Source organism: Drosophila obscura, unplaced genomic scaffold (assembly GCF_018151105.1).
Source record: "Drosophila obscura isolate BZ-5 IFL unplaced genomic scaffold, ASM1815110v1 contig_1, whole genome shotgun sequence".
Taxonomy (NCBI): Eukaryota; Metazoa; Arthropoda; class Insecta; order Diptera; family Drosophilidae; genus Drosophila; species Drosophila obscura.
This window is the reverse complement of record NW_024542679.1, coordinates 434,823-452,754: the sequence shown is the minus strand read 5'-3', so window position 1 is coordinate 452,754 and position 17,932 is coordinate 434,823. Positions and strand designations below refer to the sequence as shown.

Sequence of the window (17,932 nt, the reverse complement as noted above, 5' to 3'; positions counted from 1 at the left end):
CCTCCACTTTCCACCGCTCAAATGGCAGAAAACCGTTAAATTCAAATCTGAGATACCAGGCGCACAGAAATCAGCAGAAGGTCGTTGCTTTTTTTTAAATTATCGTTTTTTTCTTGTTTCTCTCTGTATTTCGTTGCTCTCTCTTTTCGGTCTAAATTTTCTCATTTTCTGCCTCCACTTTCCACCGCTCAAATGGCAGAAAACCGTTAAATTCAAATCTGAGATACCAGGCGCACAGAAATCAGCAGAAGGTCGCTGGTTTTTTAAATTATCGTTTTTTTCTTGTTTCTCTTTGTATTTCGTTGCTCTCTCTTTTCGCTATAATTTTTCTCAATTTCTGCCTCCACTTTCCACCGCTCAAATGGCAGAAAACCGTTAAATTCAAATCTGAGATACCAGGCGCACAGAAATCAGCAGAAGGTCGTTGCTTTTTTTAAATTATCGTTTTTTCTTGTTTCTCTCTGTATTTCGTTGCTCTCTCTTTTCGGTCTAAATTTTCTCACATTCTGCCTCCACTTTCCACCGCTCAAATGGCAGAAAACCGTTAAATTCAAATCTGAGATACCAGGCGCACAGAAATCAGCAGAAGGTCGCTGGTTTTTTAAATTATCGTTTTTTTCTTGTTTCTCTTTGTATTTCGTTGCTCTCTCTTTTCGCTATAATTTTTCTCAATTTCTGCCTCCACTTTCCACCGCTCAAATGGCAGAAAACCGTTAAATTCAAATCTGAGATACCAGGCGCACAGAAATCAGCAGAAGGTCGCTGGTTTTTTAAATTATCGTTTTTTTCTTGTTTCTCTTTGTATTTCGTTGCTCTCTCTTTTCGCTATAATTTTTCTCAATTTCTGCCTCCACTTTCCACCGCTCAAATGGCAGAAAACCGTTAAATTCAAATCTGAGATACCAGGCGCACAGAAATCAGCAGAAGGTCGCTGGTTTTTTAAATTATCGTTTTTTTCTTGTTTCTCTTTGTATTTCGTTGCTCTCTCTTTTCGCTATAATTTTTCTCAATTTCTGCCTCCACTTTCCACCGCTCAAATGGCAGAAAACCGTTAAATTCAAATCTGAGATACCAGGCGCACAGAAATCAGCAGAAGGTCGTTGCTTTTTTTAAATTATCGTTTTTTCTTGTTTCTCTCTGTATTTCGTTGCTCTCTCTTTTCGGTCTAAATTTTCTCACATTCTGCCTCCACTTTCCACCGCTCAAATGGCAGAAAACCGTTAAATTCAAATCTGAGATACCAGGCGCACAGAAATCAGCAGAAGGTCGCTGGTTTTTTAAATTATCGTTTTTTTCTTGTTTCTCTTTGTATTTCGTTGCTCTCTCTTTTCGCTATAATTTTTCTCAATTTCTGCCTCCACTTTCCACCGCTCAAATGGCAGAAAACCGTTAAATTCAAATCTGAGATACCAGGCGCACAGAAATCAGCAGAAGGTCGCTGGTTTTTTAAATTATCGTTTTTTTCTTGTTTCTCTTTGTATTTCGTTGCTCTCTCTTTTCGCTATAATTTTTCTCAATTTCTGCCTCCACTTTCCACCGCTCAAATGGCAGAAAACCGTTAAATTCAAATCTGAGATACCAGGCGCACAGAAATCAGCAGAAGGTCGCTGGTTTTTTAAATTATCGTTTTTTTCTTGTTTCTCTTTGTATTTCGTTGCTCTCTCTTTTCGCTATAATTTTTCTCAATTTCTGCCTCCACTTTCCACCGCTCAAATGGCAGAAAACCGTTAAATTCAAATCTGAGATACCAGGCGCACAGAAATCAGCAGAAGGTCGCTGGTTTTTTAAATTATCGTTTTTTTCTTGTTTCTCTCTGTATTTCGTTGCTCTCTCTTTTCGGTCTAAATTTTCTCATTTTCTGCCTCCACTTTCCACCGCTCAAATGGCAGAAAACCGTTAAATTCAAATCTGAGATACCAGGCGCACAGAAATCAGCAGAAGGTCGTTGCTTTTTTTAAATTATCGTTTTTTCTTGTTTCTCTCTGTATTTCGTTGCTCTCTCTTTTCGGTCTAAATTTTCTCACATTCTGCCTCCACTTTCCACCGCTCAAATGGCAGAAAACCGTTAAATTCAAATCTGAGATACCAGGCGCACAGAAATCAGCAGAAGGTCGCTGGTTTTTTAAATTATCGTTTTTTTCTTGTTTCTCTTTGTATTTCGTTGCTCTCTCTTTTCGCTATAATTTTTCTCAATTTCTGCCTCCACTTTCCACCGCTCAAATGGCAGAAAACCGTTAAATTCAAATCTGAGATACCAGGCGCACAGAAATCAGCAGAAGGTCGCTGGTTTTTTAAATTATCGTTTTTTTCTTGTTTCTCTTTGTATTTCGTTGCTCTCTCTTTTCGCTATAATTTTTCTCAATTTCTGCCTCCACTTTCCACCGCTCAAATGGCAGAAAACCGTTAAATTCAAATCTGAGATACCAGGCGCACAGAAATCAGCAGAAGGTCGTTGCTTTTTTTAAATTATCGTTTTTTCTTGTTTCTCTCTGTATTTCGTTGCTCTCTCTTTTCGGTCTAAATTTTCTCACATTCTGCCTCCACTTTCCACCGCTCAAATGGCAGAAAACCGTTAAATTCAAATCTGAGATACCAGGCGCACAGAAATCAGCAGAAGGTCGCTGGTTTTTTAAATTATCGTTTTTTTCTTGTTTCTCTTTGTATTTCGTTGCTCTCTCTTTTCGCTATAATTTTTCTCAATTTCTGCCTCCACTTTCCACCGCTCAAATGGCAGAAAACCGTTAAATTCAAATCTGAGATACCAGGCGCACAGAAATCAGCAGAAGGTCGCTGGTTTTTTAAATTATCGTTTTTTTCTTGTTTCTCTTTGTATTTCGTTGCTCTCTCTTTTCGCTATAATTTTTCTCAATTTCTGCCTCCACTTTCCACCGCTCAAATGGCAGAAAACCGTTAAATTCAAATCTGAGATACCAGGCGCACAGAAATCAGCAGAAGGTCGCTGGTTTTTTAAATTATCGTTTTTTTCTTGTTTCTCTTTGTATTTCGTTGCTCTCTCTTTTCGCTATAATTTTTCTCAATTTCTGCCTCCACTTTCCACCGCTCAAATGGCAGAAAACCGTTAAATTCAAATCTGAGATACCAGGCGCACAGAAATCAGCAGAAGGTCGTTGCTTTTTTTTAAATTATCGTTTTTTTCTTGTTTCTCTCTGTATTTCGTTGCTCTCTCTTTTCGGTCTAAATTTTCTCATTTTCTGCCTCCACTTTCCACCACTCAAATGGCAGAAAACCGTTAAATTCAAATCTGAGATACCAGGCGCACAGAAATCAGCAGAAGGTCGCTGGTTTTTTAAATTATCGTTTTTTCTCTTTGTTTCTCTTTGTATTTCGTTGCTCTCTCTTTTCGCTATAATTTTTCTCAATTTCTGCCTCCACTTTCCACCGCTCAAATGGCAGAAAACCGTTAAATTCAAATCTGAGATACCAGGCGCACAGAAATCAGCAGAAGGTCGCTGGTTTTTTTAAATTCTCGTTTTTTCTAGTTTTTCTTTGTATTTCATTGCCCTCTCTTTTTGTTCTAATTTTTCTCATATTCTGCCTCCACTTTCCACCGCTCAAATGGCAGAAAACCGTTAAATTCAAATCTGAGATACCAGGCGCACAGAAATCAGCAGAAGGTCGTTGCTTTTTTTTAATTATCGTTTTTTCTTGTTTCTCTCTGTATTTCGTTGCTCTCTCTTTTCGGTCTAAATTTTCTCATTTTCTGCCTCCACTTTCCACCGCTCAAATGGCAGAAAACCGTTAAATTAAAATCTGAGATACCAGGCGCACAGAAATCAGCAGAAGGTCGCTGGTTTTTTAAATTATCGTTTTTTTCTTGTTTCTCTTTGTATTTCGTTGCTCTCTCTTTTCGCTATAATTTTTCTCAATTTCTGCCTCCACTTTCCACCGCTCAAATGGCAGAAAACCGTTAAATTCAAATCTGAGATACCAGGCGCACAGAAATCAGCAGAAGGTCGCTGGTTTTTTTAAATTCTCGTTTTTTCTTGTTTTTCTTTGTATTTCATTGCCCTCTCTTTTTGTTCTAATTTTTCTCATATTCTGCCTCCACTTTCCACCGCTCAAATGGCAGAAAACCGTTAAATTCAAATCTGAGATACCAGGCGCACAGAAATCAGCAGAAGGTCGTTGCTTTTTTTTAATTATCGTTTTTTCTTGTTTCTCTCTGTATTTCGTTGCTCTCTCTTTTCGGTCTAAATTTTCTCATTTTCTGCCTCCACTTTCCACCGCTCAAATGGCAGAAAACCGTTAAATTAAAATCTGAGATACCAGGCGCACAGAAATCAGCAGAAGGTCGCTGGTTTTTTAAATTATCGTTTTTTTCTTGTTTCTCTCTGTATTTCGTTGCTCTCTCTTTTCGCTATAATTTTTCTCATTTTCTGCCTCCACTTTCCACCGCTCAAATGGCAGAAAACCGTTAAATTCAAATCTGAGATACCAGGCGCACAGAAATCAGCAGAAGGTCGTTGCTTTTTTTAAATTATCGTTTTTTCTTGTTTCTCTATGTATTTCGTTGCTCTCTCTTTTCGGTCTAAATTTTCTCATTTTCTGCCTCCACTTTCCACCGCTCAAATGGCAGAAAACCGTTAAATTCAAATCTGAGATACCAGGCGCACAGAAATCAGCAGAAGGTCGCTGTTCTTTTTAAATTATCGTTTTTTCTTGTTTCTCTTTGTATTTCGTTGTTCTCTCTGTTCTCTCTTCTTTTTCTCATTTTCTGCCTCCACTTTCCACCCCTCAAATGGCAGAAAACCGTTAAATTCAAATCTGAGATACCAGGCGCACAGAAATCAGCAGAAGGTCGCTAGCTTTTTTTAATTATCGTTTTTTCTTGTTTCTCTTTGTATTTCGTTGCTCTCTCTTTTCGCTATAATTTTTCTCATTTTCTGCCGCCACTTTCCACCGCTCAAATGGCAGAAAACCGTTAAATTCAAATCTGAGATACCAGGCGCACAGAAATCAGCAGAAGGTCGTTGCTTTTTTTAAATTATCGTTTTTTCTTGTTTCTCTATGTATTTCGTTGCTCTCTCTTTTCGGTCTAAATTTTCTCATTTTCTGCCTCCACTTTCCACCGCTCAAATGGCAGAAAACCGTTAAATTCAAATCTGAGATACCAGGCGCACAGAAATCAGCAGAAGGTCGCTGGTTTTTTAAATTATCGTTTTTTTCTTGTTTCTCTTTGTATTTCGTTGCTCTCTCTTTTCGCTATAATTTTTCTCAATTTCTGCCTCCACTTTCCACCGCTCAAATGGCAGAAAACCGTTAAATTCAAATCTGAGATACCAGGCGCACAGAAATCAGAAGAAGGTCGCTGCTTTTTTTTAATTCTCTTTTTTTCTTGATTCTCTTTGTATTTCGTTGCTCTCTTTTTTCGCTCTTCTTTTTCTCACATTCTGCCTCCACTTTCCACCGTTCAAATGGCAGAAAACCGTTAAATTCAAATCTGAGATACCAGGCGCACAGAAATCAGAAGAAGGTCGCTGCTTTTTTTAAATTCTCTTTTTTTCTTGATTCTCTTTGTATTTCGTTGCTCTCTTTTCTCGCTCTTCTTTTTCTCATTTTCTGCCTCCACTTTCCACCGTTCAAATGGCAGAAACACGTTAAATTCAAATCTGAGATACCAGGCGCACAGAAATCAGCAGAAGGTCGCTGCTTTTTTTAAATTCTCTTTTTTTCTTGATTCTCTTTGTATTACGTTGCTCTCCTTTTTCGCTTTTCTTTTTCTCATTTTCTGCCTCCACTTTCCACCGTTCAAATGGCAGAAAACCGTTAAATTCAAATCTGAGATACCAGGCGCACAGAAATCAGCAGAAGGTCGCTGGTTTTTTTTAATTCTCTTTTTTTATTGTTTCTCTTTGTATTTCGTTGCTCTCTTTTCTCGCTCTTCTTTTTCTAATTTTCTGCCTCCATTTCCACCGTTCAAATGACAGAAAACCGTTAAATTCGAATCTGAGATACTAGGCGCACAGAAATCAGCAGAAGGTAGCTCGTTTTTTTAAATTCTCTTTTTTTCTTGATTCTCTTTGTATTTCGTTGCTCTCCTTTTTCGCTCTTCTTTTTCGCATTTTCTGCCTCCACTTTCCACCGTTCAAATGGCAGAAAACCGTTAAATTCAAATCTGAGATACCAGGCGCACAGAAATCAGCAGAAGGTCGTTGCTTTTTTTTAAATTATCGTTTTTTCTTGTTTCTCTCTGTATTTCGTTGCTCTCTCTTTTCTTTTCTCTTTTCAAGCGACCTTCTGCTGATTTCTGTGCGCCTGGTATCTTAGATATGAATTTAACGGTTTTCTGCCATTTGAGCGGTGGAAAGTGGAGGCAGAAAATGGGAAAAATGAGAGCGAAGAAAGAGAGCAACGAAATACAAAGAGAAACAAGAAAAAAGAGAATTTAAAAAAAGCAGCGACCTTCTGCTGATTTCTGTGCGCCTGGTATCTCAGATTTGAATTCAACGGTTTTCTGCCATTGGAGTGGTGGAAAGTGGAGGCAGAAAATTAGAAAAAGAAGAGCGCAAAAAAAGAGCAACGAAATACAAAGAGAAACAAGAAAAAAAGAGAATTTAAGAAAACCAGCGACCTTCTGCTGATTTCTGTGCGCCTGGTATCTCAGATTTGAATTTAACGGTTTTCTGCCATTTGAACGGTGGAAATTGGAGGCAGAAAATTAGAAAAAGAAGAGCGCAAAAAAAGAGCAACGAAATACAAAGAGAAACAAGAAAAAAAGAGAATTTAAAAAAACCAGCGACCTTCTGCTGATTTCTGTGCGCCTGGTATCTCAGATTTGAATTTAACGGTTTTCTGCCATTTGAACGGTGGAAAGTGGAGGCAGTAAATGAGAAAAAGAAGAGCGAAAAGAGAGACCAACGAAATACAAAGGGAAACAAGAAAGACCGAAAATTTAAAAAAACCAGCGACCTTCTGCTGATTTCTGTGCGCCTGGTATCTCAGATTTGAATTTAACGGTTTTCTGCCATTTGAACGGTGGAAATTGGAGGCAGAAAATTAGAAAAAGAAGAGCGCAAAAAAAGAGCAACGAAATACAAAGAGAAACAAGAAAAAAAGAGAATTTAAGAAAACCAGCGACCTTCTGCTGATTTCTGTGCGCCTGGTATCTTAGATTTGAATTTAACGGTTTTTCTGCAATTTGAGCGGTGGAAAGTGGAGGCAGAAAATGAGAAAAAGAAGAGCGAAAAGAGAGTACAACGAAATACAAAGAGAATCAAGAAAAAACGAGAATTTAAAAAAACCAGCGACCTTCTGCTGATTTCTGTGCGCCTGGTATCTCAGATTTGAATTTAACGGTTTTCTGCCATTTGAGCGGTGGAAAGTGGAGGCAGAATATGAGAAAATTTAGACCGAAAAGAGAGAGCAACGAAATATAGAGAGAAACAAGAAAAAACGATAATTTAAAAAAACCAGCGACCTTCTGCTGATTTCTGTGAGCCTGGTATCTCAGATTTGAATTTAACGATTTTCTGCCACTTGAGCGGTGGAAAGTGGAGGCAGAAAATGAGAAAAAGAAGAACGAAAAAAGAGAACAACGAAATACAAAGAGAAACAAGAAAAAACGAGAATTTAAAAAAAGCAGCGACCTTCTGCTGATTTTTGTGCGCCTGGTATCTCAGTCACAGTATGTGCAATCGTATATTTTGGAGTGTTACACGTATAAACAAACATGCTTGCTTTCAGTCAGACCTGGGACCGTACGCTGAAACCTCAGCTGCGCCACTTTCGTTGTTTGAACTGGCACATCTATATACTGTATGGTTTTTATCTTCGGTATATTTACGGTAGATTTTGAGAATTAGAGTATATATTTCGGTATATTTCTTAGGGTCAGGTCACACTGCTCCCCATCTATTTTCGTGATAGTTTTTTTTTTTCTGAATTTGTGCTACAATTAATAACCATAAATGAAATTTGCGTACGGCTATTTGCAATATGACGTGCCTATCCTAAAGTTCTTATATAACCATGCACTAGCCGCAGAATAAGTTCCCACATCGATCATCAGGGCATTAGCAAGGGCTTTAGTTGGATTTCATGGCGACGGCAACCGAGGGCAGCAAAATGCTTGAGGCAGCATTACAGCAAATGGATGGCCTCATATCGAGTACGGCGGCCACGGTTGGCCAGCCGGGCGGTGGGGCGGGTGCTTCGCTGACGCTAAGTGAGCGTAACTTGATTTCGGCCACCAATGTTTTATCTACAGCAAAAACATTAGCCTTGGCACTGCAACAGGTGAGTCACAACGAAAGAACCGAACCCGCTTGACACTCACATGGTTCTGTTCTTGTTGTAGGTGGGATTGGCTGCTCCGGCTCCGGATCCTGTTACGGCTGCTATTATCAGCGACTGGCTGGAGACGCACATACCACGCCAGGACTCCGATGAGCGAATGCGTCGCCTGCAGCGGGACAAGGAGGGTCTGGCTTTGCAGTACCAAATGTTGGCGGAGCGGGTGTCCGAGCAGGCGGATAAGATAATCGAGCTGGAAGGTCTGATTACCGACAAGACCCAACAGCTGTGGAACAAGGAAGAGCTGCTGCAGCGCCAGATGATATCCCGATCCGCTCTCGAGACGCAGAAGCTTGAGCTGATGAGTGCCTTAAGTGAACTGAAATTGCATCGTACAGCGCTGGAACAGGCCAACGATGGGGGTGGAGCTGGATCTACGATTAATACTAGTTTACCCTATGGCAGTTTGAGTAGCATAAGCCAGAAAGGCTTCATGGGCTCACCGAAGACCCCGCCTTCGGCACTGCGCCACCAGATAAGGCCGCAGTTTCATAGTTTGCCAAGATCCCATGGCAAGCAGGCTAACAACAACAACACTCGCACCCTGGATGTCAACGCCAACAGCAGTGGCAAGCAGCGGAATGTGGCATTTGCATCGAACGAACAAATCCTAATCGATGATAGTGCTCATACGGACGATGCCATGACGTCCAGCTTCATGTCTCAGTTTACTCCCTCGCCCAAGCTGCGGGAGCGTTCTGCCCGCGGCCTGCGCAACATTCTCGGCAAGCTACGACGCAGCAATAGCAGCAACTGTGAGCTGACTGGCTTGGAGCAGGCAGAGCCCGAGTTTCGTCGCGGCGGGTCTCGGGCGACGGCCGGTGGACGCATCGAATGGAGTGCTCAAACGTCTTTGTTCAGCGACAACGAAAAGCACTGGAGCTCCTGGACACCCCAGGATGTGTGCAACTGGCTCTGTCACATTGGACTAGCTTGCTACGAGGACAATTGCCGGTAAGTAAATCATATTTATGAAAAAGAGTCACAAATCAACTTTGCGATTCCCAGAAAATGGTTGAAGGCCAATCCAACGGCATCATTCTTCACCGCCTCGCCGGTGGACATTGAGCGGGAGCTCAACCTAAAGTTTCCGCTTCACCGAAAAAAGATCTTGCTGGCCATTGACGACATCACGGGCAAAGAGTACGACGAACTCACTCTGAAGGCGGCCACCTTGGATACGGCCTGGGTGCTGCGTTGGCTGGACGATATTGGTCTGCCACAATACAAGGACTATTTCATGCAGGCCAAGGTCGATGGTCGCATGCTGCACCGTCTGACGCTCGAGGATCTGTCGCAGCTGCATGTCAGCTCTTGTCTGCATATAGCCTCGCTGAGATCCGGGATTCTATGCATGCGCCGCATGTCGTGGAATGGCGAGGGCCTGATTCGACGCTCAACCAAGGTGCGTAACGATGATGAAGCCAGCCGAAGTCCGGACAGGGGCAGCGTGGAACTGTGGACGGCACATCGCATAATGGGCTGGCTACAGACCATCGACCTGTCGGAGTACACGCCAAATCTGCGAGGGGCCGGAGTCCATGGGGCACTGATGATGTACGAGTCGCGGTTTAATGCAGATCTGCTTGCCGACTTGCTCTCGATACCGCCGAGCAAGTCGCTGCTGCGTCGTCACTTGGCCATGCACTTCAAGGAGCTAGTAGGTCGCCCGGTCATCCTGAGCAAGAGAGATGCGGAGTCGGCTCCTGGGTACCAGCCGTTGAACATTACGGCAAAGCTAAAGCCTGTCAAGCGGACGCAGTTTTCGCTGAAGCGTCGCAAAAGCACCAAGGGACAGAGCGATGTGGATTGGACGGAGTACGTGTGCCCGATGAATGCCAGGGTGCCAGAGCCATCGAGCTCGGAGACGGTCAAGGACCCCGAGAGCTCAATGAGCTCGAACTAATGGTGTCTGGTGTCGTCGGAAGACGCACAATTCATTTACAAATATTGTTAATCTAGTTATAAGCACAGCCCAGCCCGGTCAGTGGGTCCAGGCGAATGTACTGCCACCCCGAAACCAGCAAGCAACCAAATCGACCAAGCGCGACAATATTAGCAAGAATTTACCTGGGCACGCACAATCTTCCAAGCACCAATCGGATCGGAAATCAAAACTCTTCATTTGCGAACCAAACCTAAAACATACCAGAAACATTTTGGAAATTTATACAACACATTTACTGTAGCCTAACATAAGCCTAATCTTCGAAATTAAGCATAACGACGATAACGAGAAGTATTTGCAATGGCATTCAAACGACATGGAGAGAAAGCCAAGCTATTTGGCCTTACCCTTTTAGACTTATTACCCATTTTGGAGTTTATTTTTTGTACTAACACTTACATATATTAACGCATATATTGTAAAATACAAATACACGATGTATGCACGTACCATGCCTTTCACTTTTGCCCTTCGGATCGGCTCTCAGCCGCAGAGCTTCATTCCTTCAGCCCGTAAGGTTAAACATTGACTTTATTTGTTAACAATAACACATCGTTAGGCACTATGAAAAACTGATGAGCGACTAGGAGGCGTGGCTGGTGGATCATGGATCCTTATCTTGTGGTGCAGCCTGCATGGACGGAATAGTCGGCAATCGTCTCGTCTTAAACCTAAAAATCTTTGGCAGTGCTTTGTGTGGTTCCGAAAACTGTTGACAGCCTCATGTGGCCTGGCTGGCCAGACTCTCCAGCCCCAGCAGGTTGTCGATGACACCGTCATCTTCCCTGCCACCGCTCTGGTGCTTGACTAGATCACTATCCGGTATGTGATCCTTCCAGTTTCGGAATAGGTAGCGCGTGAACTTCTTGAGCTGCCTGAACTTGCAGTAGGTGGCACCTTCGGCAGATTGTAGCTGCTGGGTCTGGATGAGGAAGCCCTTTTCCTTGAATGTCTTTTCCAGCTTCTCCCGCTGCTTGGACCGACGCGAGCTCCGACGCTTCCGTTCGCTCTCAGTCGAGGGTTTGACGGGCGGCAGGCTCGGAAACACGGCGGGGGCCATCGGACTCTGAACGCTGAAGGCGGGACTGTGTTGTGCGGGCACAAGGCTATTGCCACTGGAGAGGAGCGGCGACACTGGTGGTATTTGGAGAAGCTCCAGACTGAGATCAGTTGATGGTGGTGGTATGTCCACATAGAGTTTCTCCTGTCCTGGTGGTTGCTTCTGCTGCTGCTGTTGTTGTTGCTGCTGCTGTTGCTGCTGCTGATCCCGGGAGATGAACTCATAGCCCCGCAAAGTCTTGTCGCCGGTGCCGTTGTAGTACCGATAGTTTCCCTCGGCGTCCACCGATAGCATCTTCTTCTCCTGCAGAGTTGGCTTGGCCCCGCCCGTGAACTTGAACTTACAGATGCTCACCTCCGTGGAGGGGCTTGACGAGTGCTCGGCAGGCATGGGCGGTATAAAGATAGCAGAGCGTTTCCTCTTCCGCAGAGCCAGGGGCATGGCCTCGTTCGCAAAGAACCCACTCGGGATGGGTATCTTCAGCGAGAGCTGGTTGTCTTTTTCGATGGTCTCCACGGGCACGGCCAAGCCTCCCAAACTGCAGGACTCCATCAGCTGCTGGTAGTAGAGCCCCACAGGCTGCAGCAGTAGCTTGGATGCGGCGAGGGGCTGATCGTGACCCCCAACCAGCTCCAAGGTCAGCGGTTTGACAGCACTCAGGGGCGTCGTTCGATGGGAGGAGCTGCCGCAGTCTGTGGTGGCTGTCGTTGTCGTCGGCGTCGGCTTGTCGCTGTCCCCACTGGAGATGGAGTAGCGATCACTGCTCTGATCCCGCAGGCAGAGATTCAGGGGCTCCTCCGGTATCACTGTCGTGGACGTGGACATGGACGTGGCCCTATGCACGGTACTCTTAGGCAGAGGAGCATTCACTGGCAGGCTCACGGCGGCTGTTGCTGGCACGATGGTGCCGTAGTTTTTGTAGATCAGGTGGCAGATATCGGCCTTCTTCGGTTTGCGTCCGCGTCGCGGCTTGTAGTTGTCGAGGGTGAGCTCCCCCATATAGGGAAGATCTGCGTACTTCAGTGCACCCCGCTTTGGGGCCACCTCTGGCGCCTTTGTGGGGGCTGGCACTCCGGCGGGAGGCGTAGGGCGGATATTAGGAGAGTCCTTCCTGGCGGATGCCTGCTTCTGTTGCTGGCGCTCTGCACTGCGCTGGATCTCGGCTATCTTCCTCAGCCAGCTTCGCACGTTTTCGTGCGCCTGGCTAGGAGGAGGCGGCGGCGGCGGCTGTAGCACGGGTCTGGTCGGCTGCCGACCTTGGGTAGCCTCGTAGTGGGCCGCATACTCCGCAGGCAGCGCCTGGTGATGGAAGCGCAGCTTCATGGCTCCCGCGGAGTTCGTCCGCTTCTTGGACCTGCTCTGACTTGGAGCAAGTCGCGGTGTCTTTTGTGTGAGTGGAGCTGTTGGCTCTTCCGGCGCTGGCAGCTGGGGTGCGGGCTGTGGCCTGTGTGTCTTCCGGTTCCCCATCAACAGGTTGGCCTTTAGCTGCTGCTTGGTGAGCAGGCTGCATGTGCCGTTGTGTTGCTGCTGTTGCTGCTGCTCCTGGTTGGCCGTCTTTCTGGCCAGCAGTGTCTTGAAGGGATGATCCTCGTCGTGGGCATCGTTGGAGGCGCCATGCGAAATCAAAGGATCGTCGGATCCTTGCAACAGCAGTCGGGTGGTGTGGCTGTGGCGCAGGTGGCCATGATCTGTTGTGGACAGCCGCCATGACGCCAGTTCATGGTCATGCTCCAGCTTGATGGGCAGCAGCGGCTCCAGATTGCTGTCTGCTGGGGGAGTGGCTGTTGTCTCCACCTTGCCACGGATGCTGTTGTTGTTCAGTTCGCAGACCCTCGTTAGTTCCTGCATCCTGATCCTTGCTGCGGACAAGAAACGAGAGTTGAGGCAATCAGATCGAGTTTTTGCTTATGGAAAATATGTCACGAGGGATCGGAATGTATGCGCCTATATGAAATAAATACGTAGGTACATAGGTAGAGATTCTCATGAGAGACACACGTTTTGCTCTGTTGTTGCTGTGTATCATGCTCGCCGGCAAAAGAACAGGGAGACGGAGACGGGGACGGACACGGACACGGACACGGAGATGAGTGCGCTCTCGTTCGGTGGCCAGCACGGGAATTCTATTTAAATGTCTGAGGGGGACGACTGGCAAGTGGCGCTGTACGCTCTCACACACACACTGGCACGCACAACACATATACACACAGAAACGCAGCGAATCTCTCTCGCTCTCTCTCAGAAATGTTTTTGTGCATGAAATTCGATTCCCTTGGTCGAAAAGCATGGCCATAAATGGTCTAACCGCACTCACTGGGGGAATGACACGGAAATCTATATTCCCCAATCTATATCCATGATCATACGATCTGAGGGGGCTGGTGGTGGGTAAGTATGGATTTACCTTTTCAAGTTGTTTGTTTTTGTACACAAAGAAGTGGCCTAACAAAATGTATCCTACAGGGGTAAGGGCGTTCAGGCTTCACTTCGTCTCAGTCTTTAGATCTATCCAATGGCTGGTAATCCTCGCGTCAGTTCGAGTCCAAGTCACAGTCTATGGTTCACTTCACTCTCCCACGGGCAGTCGGTCGGGCAGCATCGCCACTGTGCGCGTGTACATCGTGGTGACATCCAAAACGCAACTACTTGCGGCCAAAATCAAGTCAAGAAAATCATCGTTTTTTTTCTTCGGAATATGCTCCTTAGATGGATCGCAGCGGAGAGCACGGAACGGAACGGAAAGGCACGGCAAGGCAAGGCAAGCACGCCCCACAGACAATAGAGGAAAATAGCGCGAACGACGGGGAGACCGAAGGAAAATCAAAAGAAAATCAAATTCCTCTGCTCTGCTCTGCTCTTCTCAGCTCTTCGGACTGAGATGCGTTGTTGGTGCTCCCGCGACACCGATGTCGTTGTCTGTATTTAACGCCAAAGACGAAGATATTTCGTGTGTTCATTTTTAGAACAAATCCAACTTGTTGCCGGCCATATAAACTAAACCACCCCGTCCCGAGCAATCAGCAGCCAAAACACATCCCATCCCATCCCATCCAATCCAATCCACTAAAAACCAACGCAAAACACGGCGGAAAAAATTGAGAGAAGATAAATTCGAAAATATATATTTTTCGCTGTTTTTCATTCATGAGCATTCTTCTTCCCCTGTCCCTACCTCTGCTGCTGCCCCTGTCCCTGGCCATGCCTCTACCCCACAACATCGTGCGTGTTTATTTAATCAACAGATCAGGGTGTATAGAAATTGGTTCGTTTTACGTTCTGTTCTGCAATCGGATCAGCACCAAAGAGAGCTATTTTGAACTGATTGCCTATATTTGGTAGATGTTTGAGCAAAGCAGAGGGTACAGCCCCGTCGATCACTAGCATCTAACGCTACTCTCTCCATGGTGGGAGAGCTGAGTTCTCCCGCTGATAAATACGCACACACACGAGATCGAGATAGAGATCGTTCATTTTGATGACATTTTATTAATAGCACCTTAGGCGCTTTGGGTTAGGGCAACTAAGTATTGCCTTGCGCCTCTTTGGGATTATGATTTTCGGCAAAAGAAAGGAAGGAACAGCACTGCCCGAAATAGACAATTGTTTGAGGCCCTCTATTTTGGGCCACGAGCATGGGAATATAGGTCATCTCTGCATCCGCTGGCACTGGTAATGGTGGGAGTGGGAGTGGGATAATCCAATGTAGGTCTGGGGTCTGCCTATGTCACTTTTTCCCACTGCGCAGTCGCAGCGGGATGTCGAATATGTACTCAAAATAGATACATGATATCAAAAATGCAAAGCACAGCCTTAGTTGTTTGCCACAGTCCGTAAACGAAAAGACGCCTTTTGGGGCAGCGCTCTTCAAGCTACACATTTGGTCTTCTATCGACAATAAAAACAGACCTCACCTTACCTTACCCCTTATTTAATGTCACAAAACACTGCCGTCTATCACATTCCTCATCGACCGATTTTCGACTGGTAGCATCGAGTGCAAGTTCAAACTTCATGTCGAACTGTGCAGCGATGACGCTTGGCCTGACTGTGGCCTGGCTGTGGCCAGTGGCTGTGGGTGGGCAAGTTTTCAAGTAGCGCTGCTCTGCATGAGGCTTTACATTCTACATACACAGAATGCTGCGGTGCAGCGCCGGCAGCTACACAGACGGCTGTTAGACGGCGGCCAGAACCGGAGCTTACATCACCAACCCAGCGGCTTCCAACCTACGGTGGAATCGGAGCTTTGGTTATTGCACATCTACGAGTATTTGGCAGCCAGCTGGGACTGTGCGACTGTGCGACTCTTAGACTGCTGCTATCTGCGAGCATGTTTATTAAGCGACAGTCAATGGCAATTTTTATATTTTTATTCAATACCTGCTTACGCGAACGTACATATTTGTATTTATGGCCATAACTGCCACTTCGGACGCCCACGCTCGGTTTGTTTGCTCACAGAAAACAGCACACACAGCACATCAAACATGGCAGAGGCAGTTCTATGGGTCGCTCTGGCCCAATGCCCCCATCTCGAGCTCAGCCCAGTACTTTCCCACCGGAATCACCGCAAGAGACCTTCTTCGAGGAAACTTCTTAAACAGTCACAATTACAGTCACTAATTTGTTCGCCAGTTCATATACCTATATTGGCGTCAGAACTTACGCGCGTAGAATTCGCGACGGCTGCGACGGCGGCGGCGGCATTGCGACTGATTTTGCACAACAAATATGCAAATTGCTGGCCCGAACGAATTTAAAAATCGCACTTTTTTCCAATTCAAATCCAACGAACTCTCTGGCAGCTTTGCAGAGTAGCCAGCACGATGGAATTTGGTGTGGTGTGAATTAAACAAAGGTGTGAGTAATATTTTTATGGTAAAAGTTTATTATTTGCAACTTTATTTTTTAGTTTTCTCCTTTGCATTTTGTTTTCATGTTTAAATGTCTATAAAGTATATATAATATATATTTCTGCATTTCTGTAATTTTACCTTTGTGGTTTGTATTTTTTTCTTTTTTTTGTTCGTTTTCTTTTTCTTTTTATCATTTCCTTTTCTTTGTTTTGTTTTGTTTGGTTTTGTTTAACTTGCCAGTTGTTCTTTTTGTTTTATTTATATACCTAGTACACTTTTGCATAAGTTTTCGTGTATAATAATTATTTATTAATAATAATGTAATGTAATTATAACTTTGTTTATCTGTTCACTTATGATGTTCTCTTTTTTTCTATATTTACTGCTCCTTGTGTGTGTGTCTTATGTTTTCCCACTTTATCCTCGACCTTATCCTCATTCTCGTTCCTATGTCGCCCATCAGCGACGCCCAGTTTTGGCAAACTAAACAAAATGTACATTTGCTTGCCCTCACTGTGAAACTGGCAATAATTAATCCTAGGGTTTCTTGATATCTGTGTTATTATAATGTATGCCGCTCCTCTTTTCTTTCCCCTTATTGTTAGCTCTAAGCCGCACTCTTGGCCTAACTTGGCTTTAGCTTTTGCTTTAGCTTCTGCTTCTGCTGTTCAGTTCTATTCCGGGTTTAGTGTGTGTTCTTGAAAAAGTACTCTCTTAAGGGAACAAATCTTTTATAATGGTAGTGTATGGGTGTGTGTGTATGTTTTTTGTGTGTGGGTGTGGATGTTGGGGTTTCTCTAGTTGATCACTATTGTGGCTGTAGTTATGTACTCATCTATTAATATGCTGGATTTATTTACTGTGTATGTATTGTATGCTGCTGTATGGCGTATAAATAATGTTTAAAATATACTTTCTGTTAATAATGCGTTGAGTATTAAAATATTTATAGTTTTGTCCATAATTAATTAATAGTTTCTTGTTCGATAGCATTTAATTGTGTTGTGGGCTTCCAGCAGCCAACCGCGTGGCGGGGCAGCGCGGAAAGCGCCGTATTGAATATATTTAGATATATATCTGTAATGTTTTTCGGTGTTTACTTTCATCCTTTTGTTTCCATGAACGAATGCACAAATTTTACACACTTCGCCATTTTGGTTTCATTATTCATAGATTGTATTTAATGTACACATATGTTTAGTATATAGCATATATATTTATATATAGTTATATAAAGACTTTGGTTGCTATTTTAAATAAGTTATTTAATTCTCTCTGTTGTCTTTCGCATCAACTACTTTGACTATTTTCCCATTACTCGTACCTTCTTTTCTTCCCATTTAGTTCTGCACTTTATGTGTGTGTGTGTGTGTGTGTGTGTGTATAAATATAAATTTTTGCAATATAAATATATACGTATATCTGCATTTTTCTACGAGTAGATGTGTGCTTGCCTTTGCCTCTACTTCCGGTTCCTTGACTGTTTTTTTTGTTTTTTTTTTGTGGCGTATTCGAAAGAATTTGTGACTTGGGAAATGCTCGATATGGGTACAAAGTGCATTCGATGTGAGAATTCAAATCAAAGACAAGGGAAATCTGAGGAACACGCTCTAACAGTTTCATGTCCACATGGTGAGTGAGTGATCCTGTTTATGCTTTATTTCATAGTTCATTATTTTTCTTCTTTTTTGATTCTGAAACCATTTTACATTTAATATTTAATTTATGTGTGTTGATTCTGTTGTTTTGTTTCCTTTT

At 44.0% G+C, this 17,932-nt stretch overlaps 2 protein-coding genes across 9 annotated transcripts; one reads left to right on the top strand and one right to left on the bottom strand.

Annotated features, from left to right (window-relative positions):
- Positions 1-7,861: 7,861 nt before the first annotated feature.
- LOC111072360 (liprin-beta-1) lies at positions 7,862-10,708 on the top strand. Its single transcript, XM_022364154.2, has 3 exons — positions 7,862-8,256; positions 8,318-9,267; positions 9,322-10,708. The coding sequence occupies exons 1-3, from the start codon at positions 8,059-8,061 to the stop codon at positions 10,217-10,219; spliced, it is 2,046 nt and encodes a 681-aa protein (XP_022219846.2). The 5' UTR covers positions 7,862-8,058; the 3' UTR covers positions 10,220-10,708.
- A 67-nt stretch (positions 10,709-10,775) lies between these two features.
- On the bottom strand, positions 10,776-16,770 carry LOC111072359. Of its 8 annotated transcripts, none has more exons than XM_022364149.2 (2): positions 15,985-16,770; positions 10,776-13,180 (listed from the first exon to the last, which is right to left on the bottom strand). In XM_022364149.2, the coding sequence occupies exon 2, from the start codon at positions 13,167-13,169 to the stop codon at positions 10,983-10,985; it is 2,187 nt and encodes a 728-aa protein (XP_022219841.2). In that variant the 5' UTR covers positions 13,170-13,180; positions 15,985-16,770; the 3' UTR covers positions 10,776-10,982. The 8 variants fall into 8 exon arrangements, with proteins under 8 accessions (XP_022219841.2, XP_022219844.2, XP_022219842.2 ...); XM_022364152.2 differs by lacking the exon at positions 15,985-16,770 and adding an exon at positions 15,699-15,964; XM_022364150.2 differs by lacking the exon at positions 15,985-16,770 and adding an exon at positions 15,717-15,964.
- Between the last annotated feature and the right edge of the window lie 1,162 nt (positions 16,771-17,932).

Excerpts from the sequence above, each read along its gene's own strand:
- LOC111072360 (XM_022364154.2), top strand. The coding sequence starts at position 8,059 with ATGGCGACGGCAACCGAGGGCAGCAAAATGCTTGAGGCAGCATTACAG. Across the intron at positions 8,257-8,317 it reads TAGCCTTGGCACTGCAACAG|GTGGGATTGGCTGCTCCGGC; the intron begins GTGAGTCACAAC and ends TTCTTGTTGTAG. Across the intron at positions 9,268-9,321 it reads TGCTACGAGGACAATTGCCG|AAAATGGTTGAAGGCCAATC; the intron begins GTAAGTAAATCA and ends TGCGATTCCCAG.
- LOC111072359 (XM_022364145.2), bottom strand. The coding sequence starts at position 13,614 with ATGGCCATGCTTTTCGACCAAGGGAATCGAATTTCATGCACAAAAACA. Across the intron at positions 13,181-13,319 it reads CAGCAACAACAGAGCAAAAC|CAAGGATCAGGATGCAGGAA; the intron begins GTGTGTCTCTCA and ends TCTTGTCCGCAG.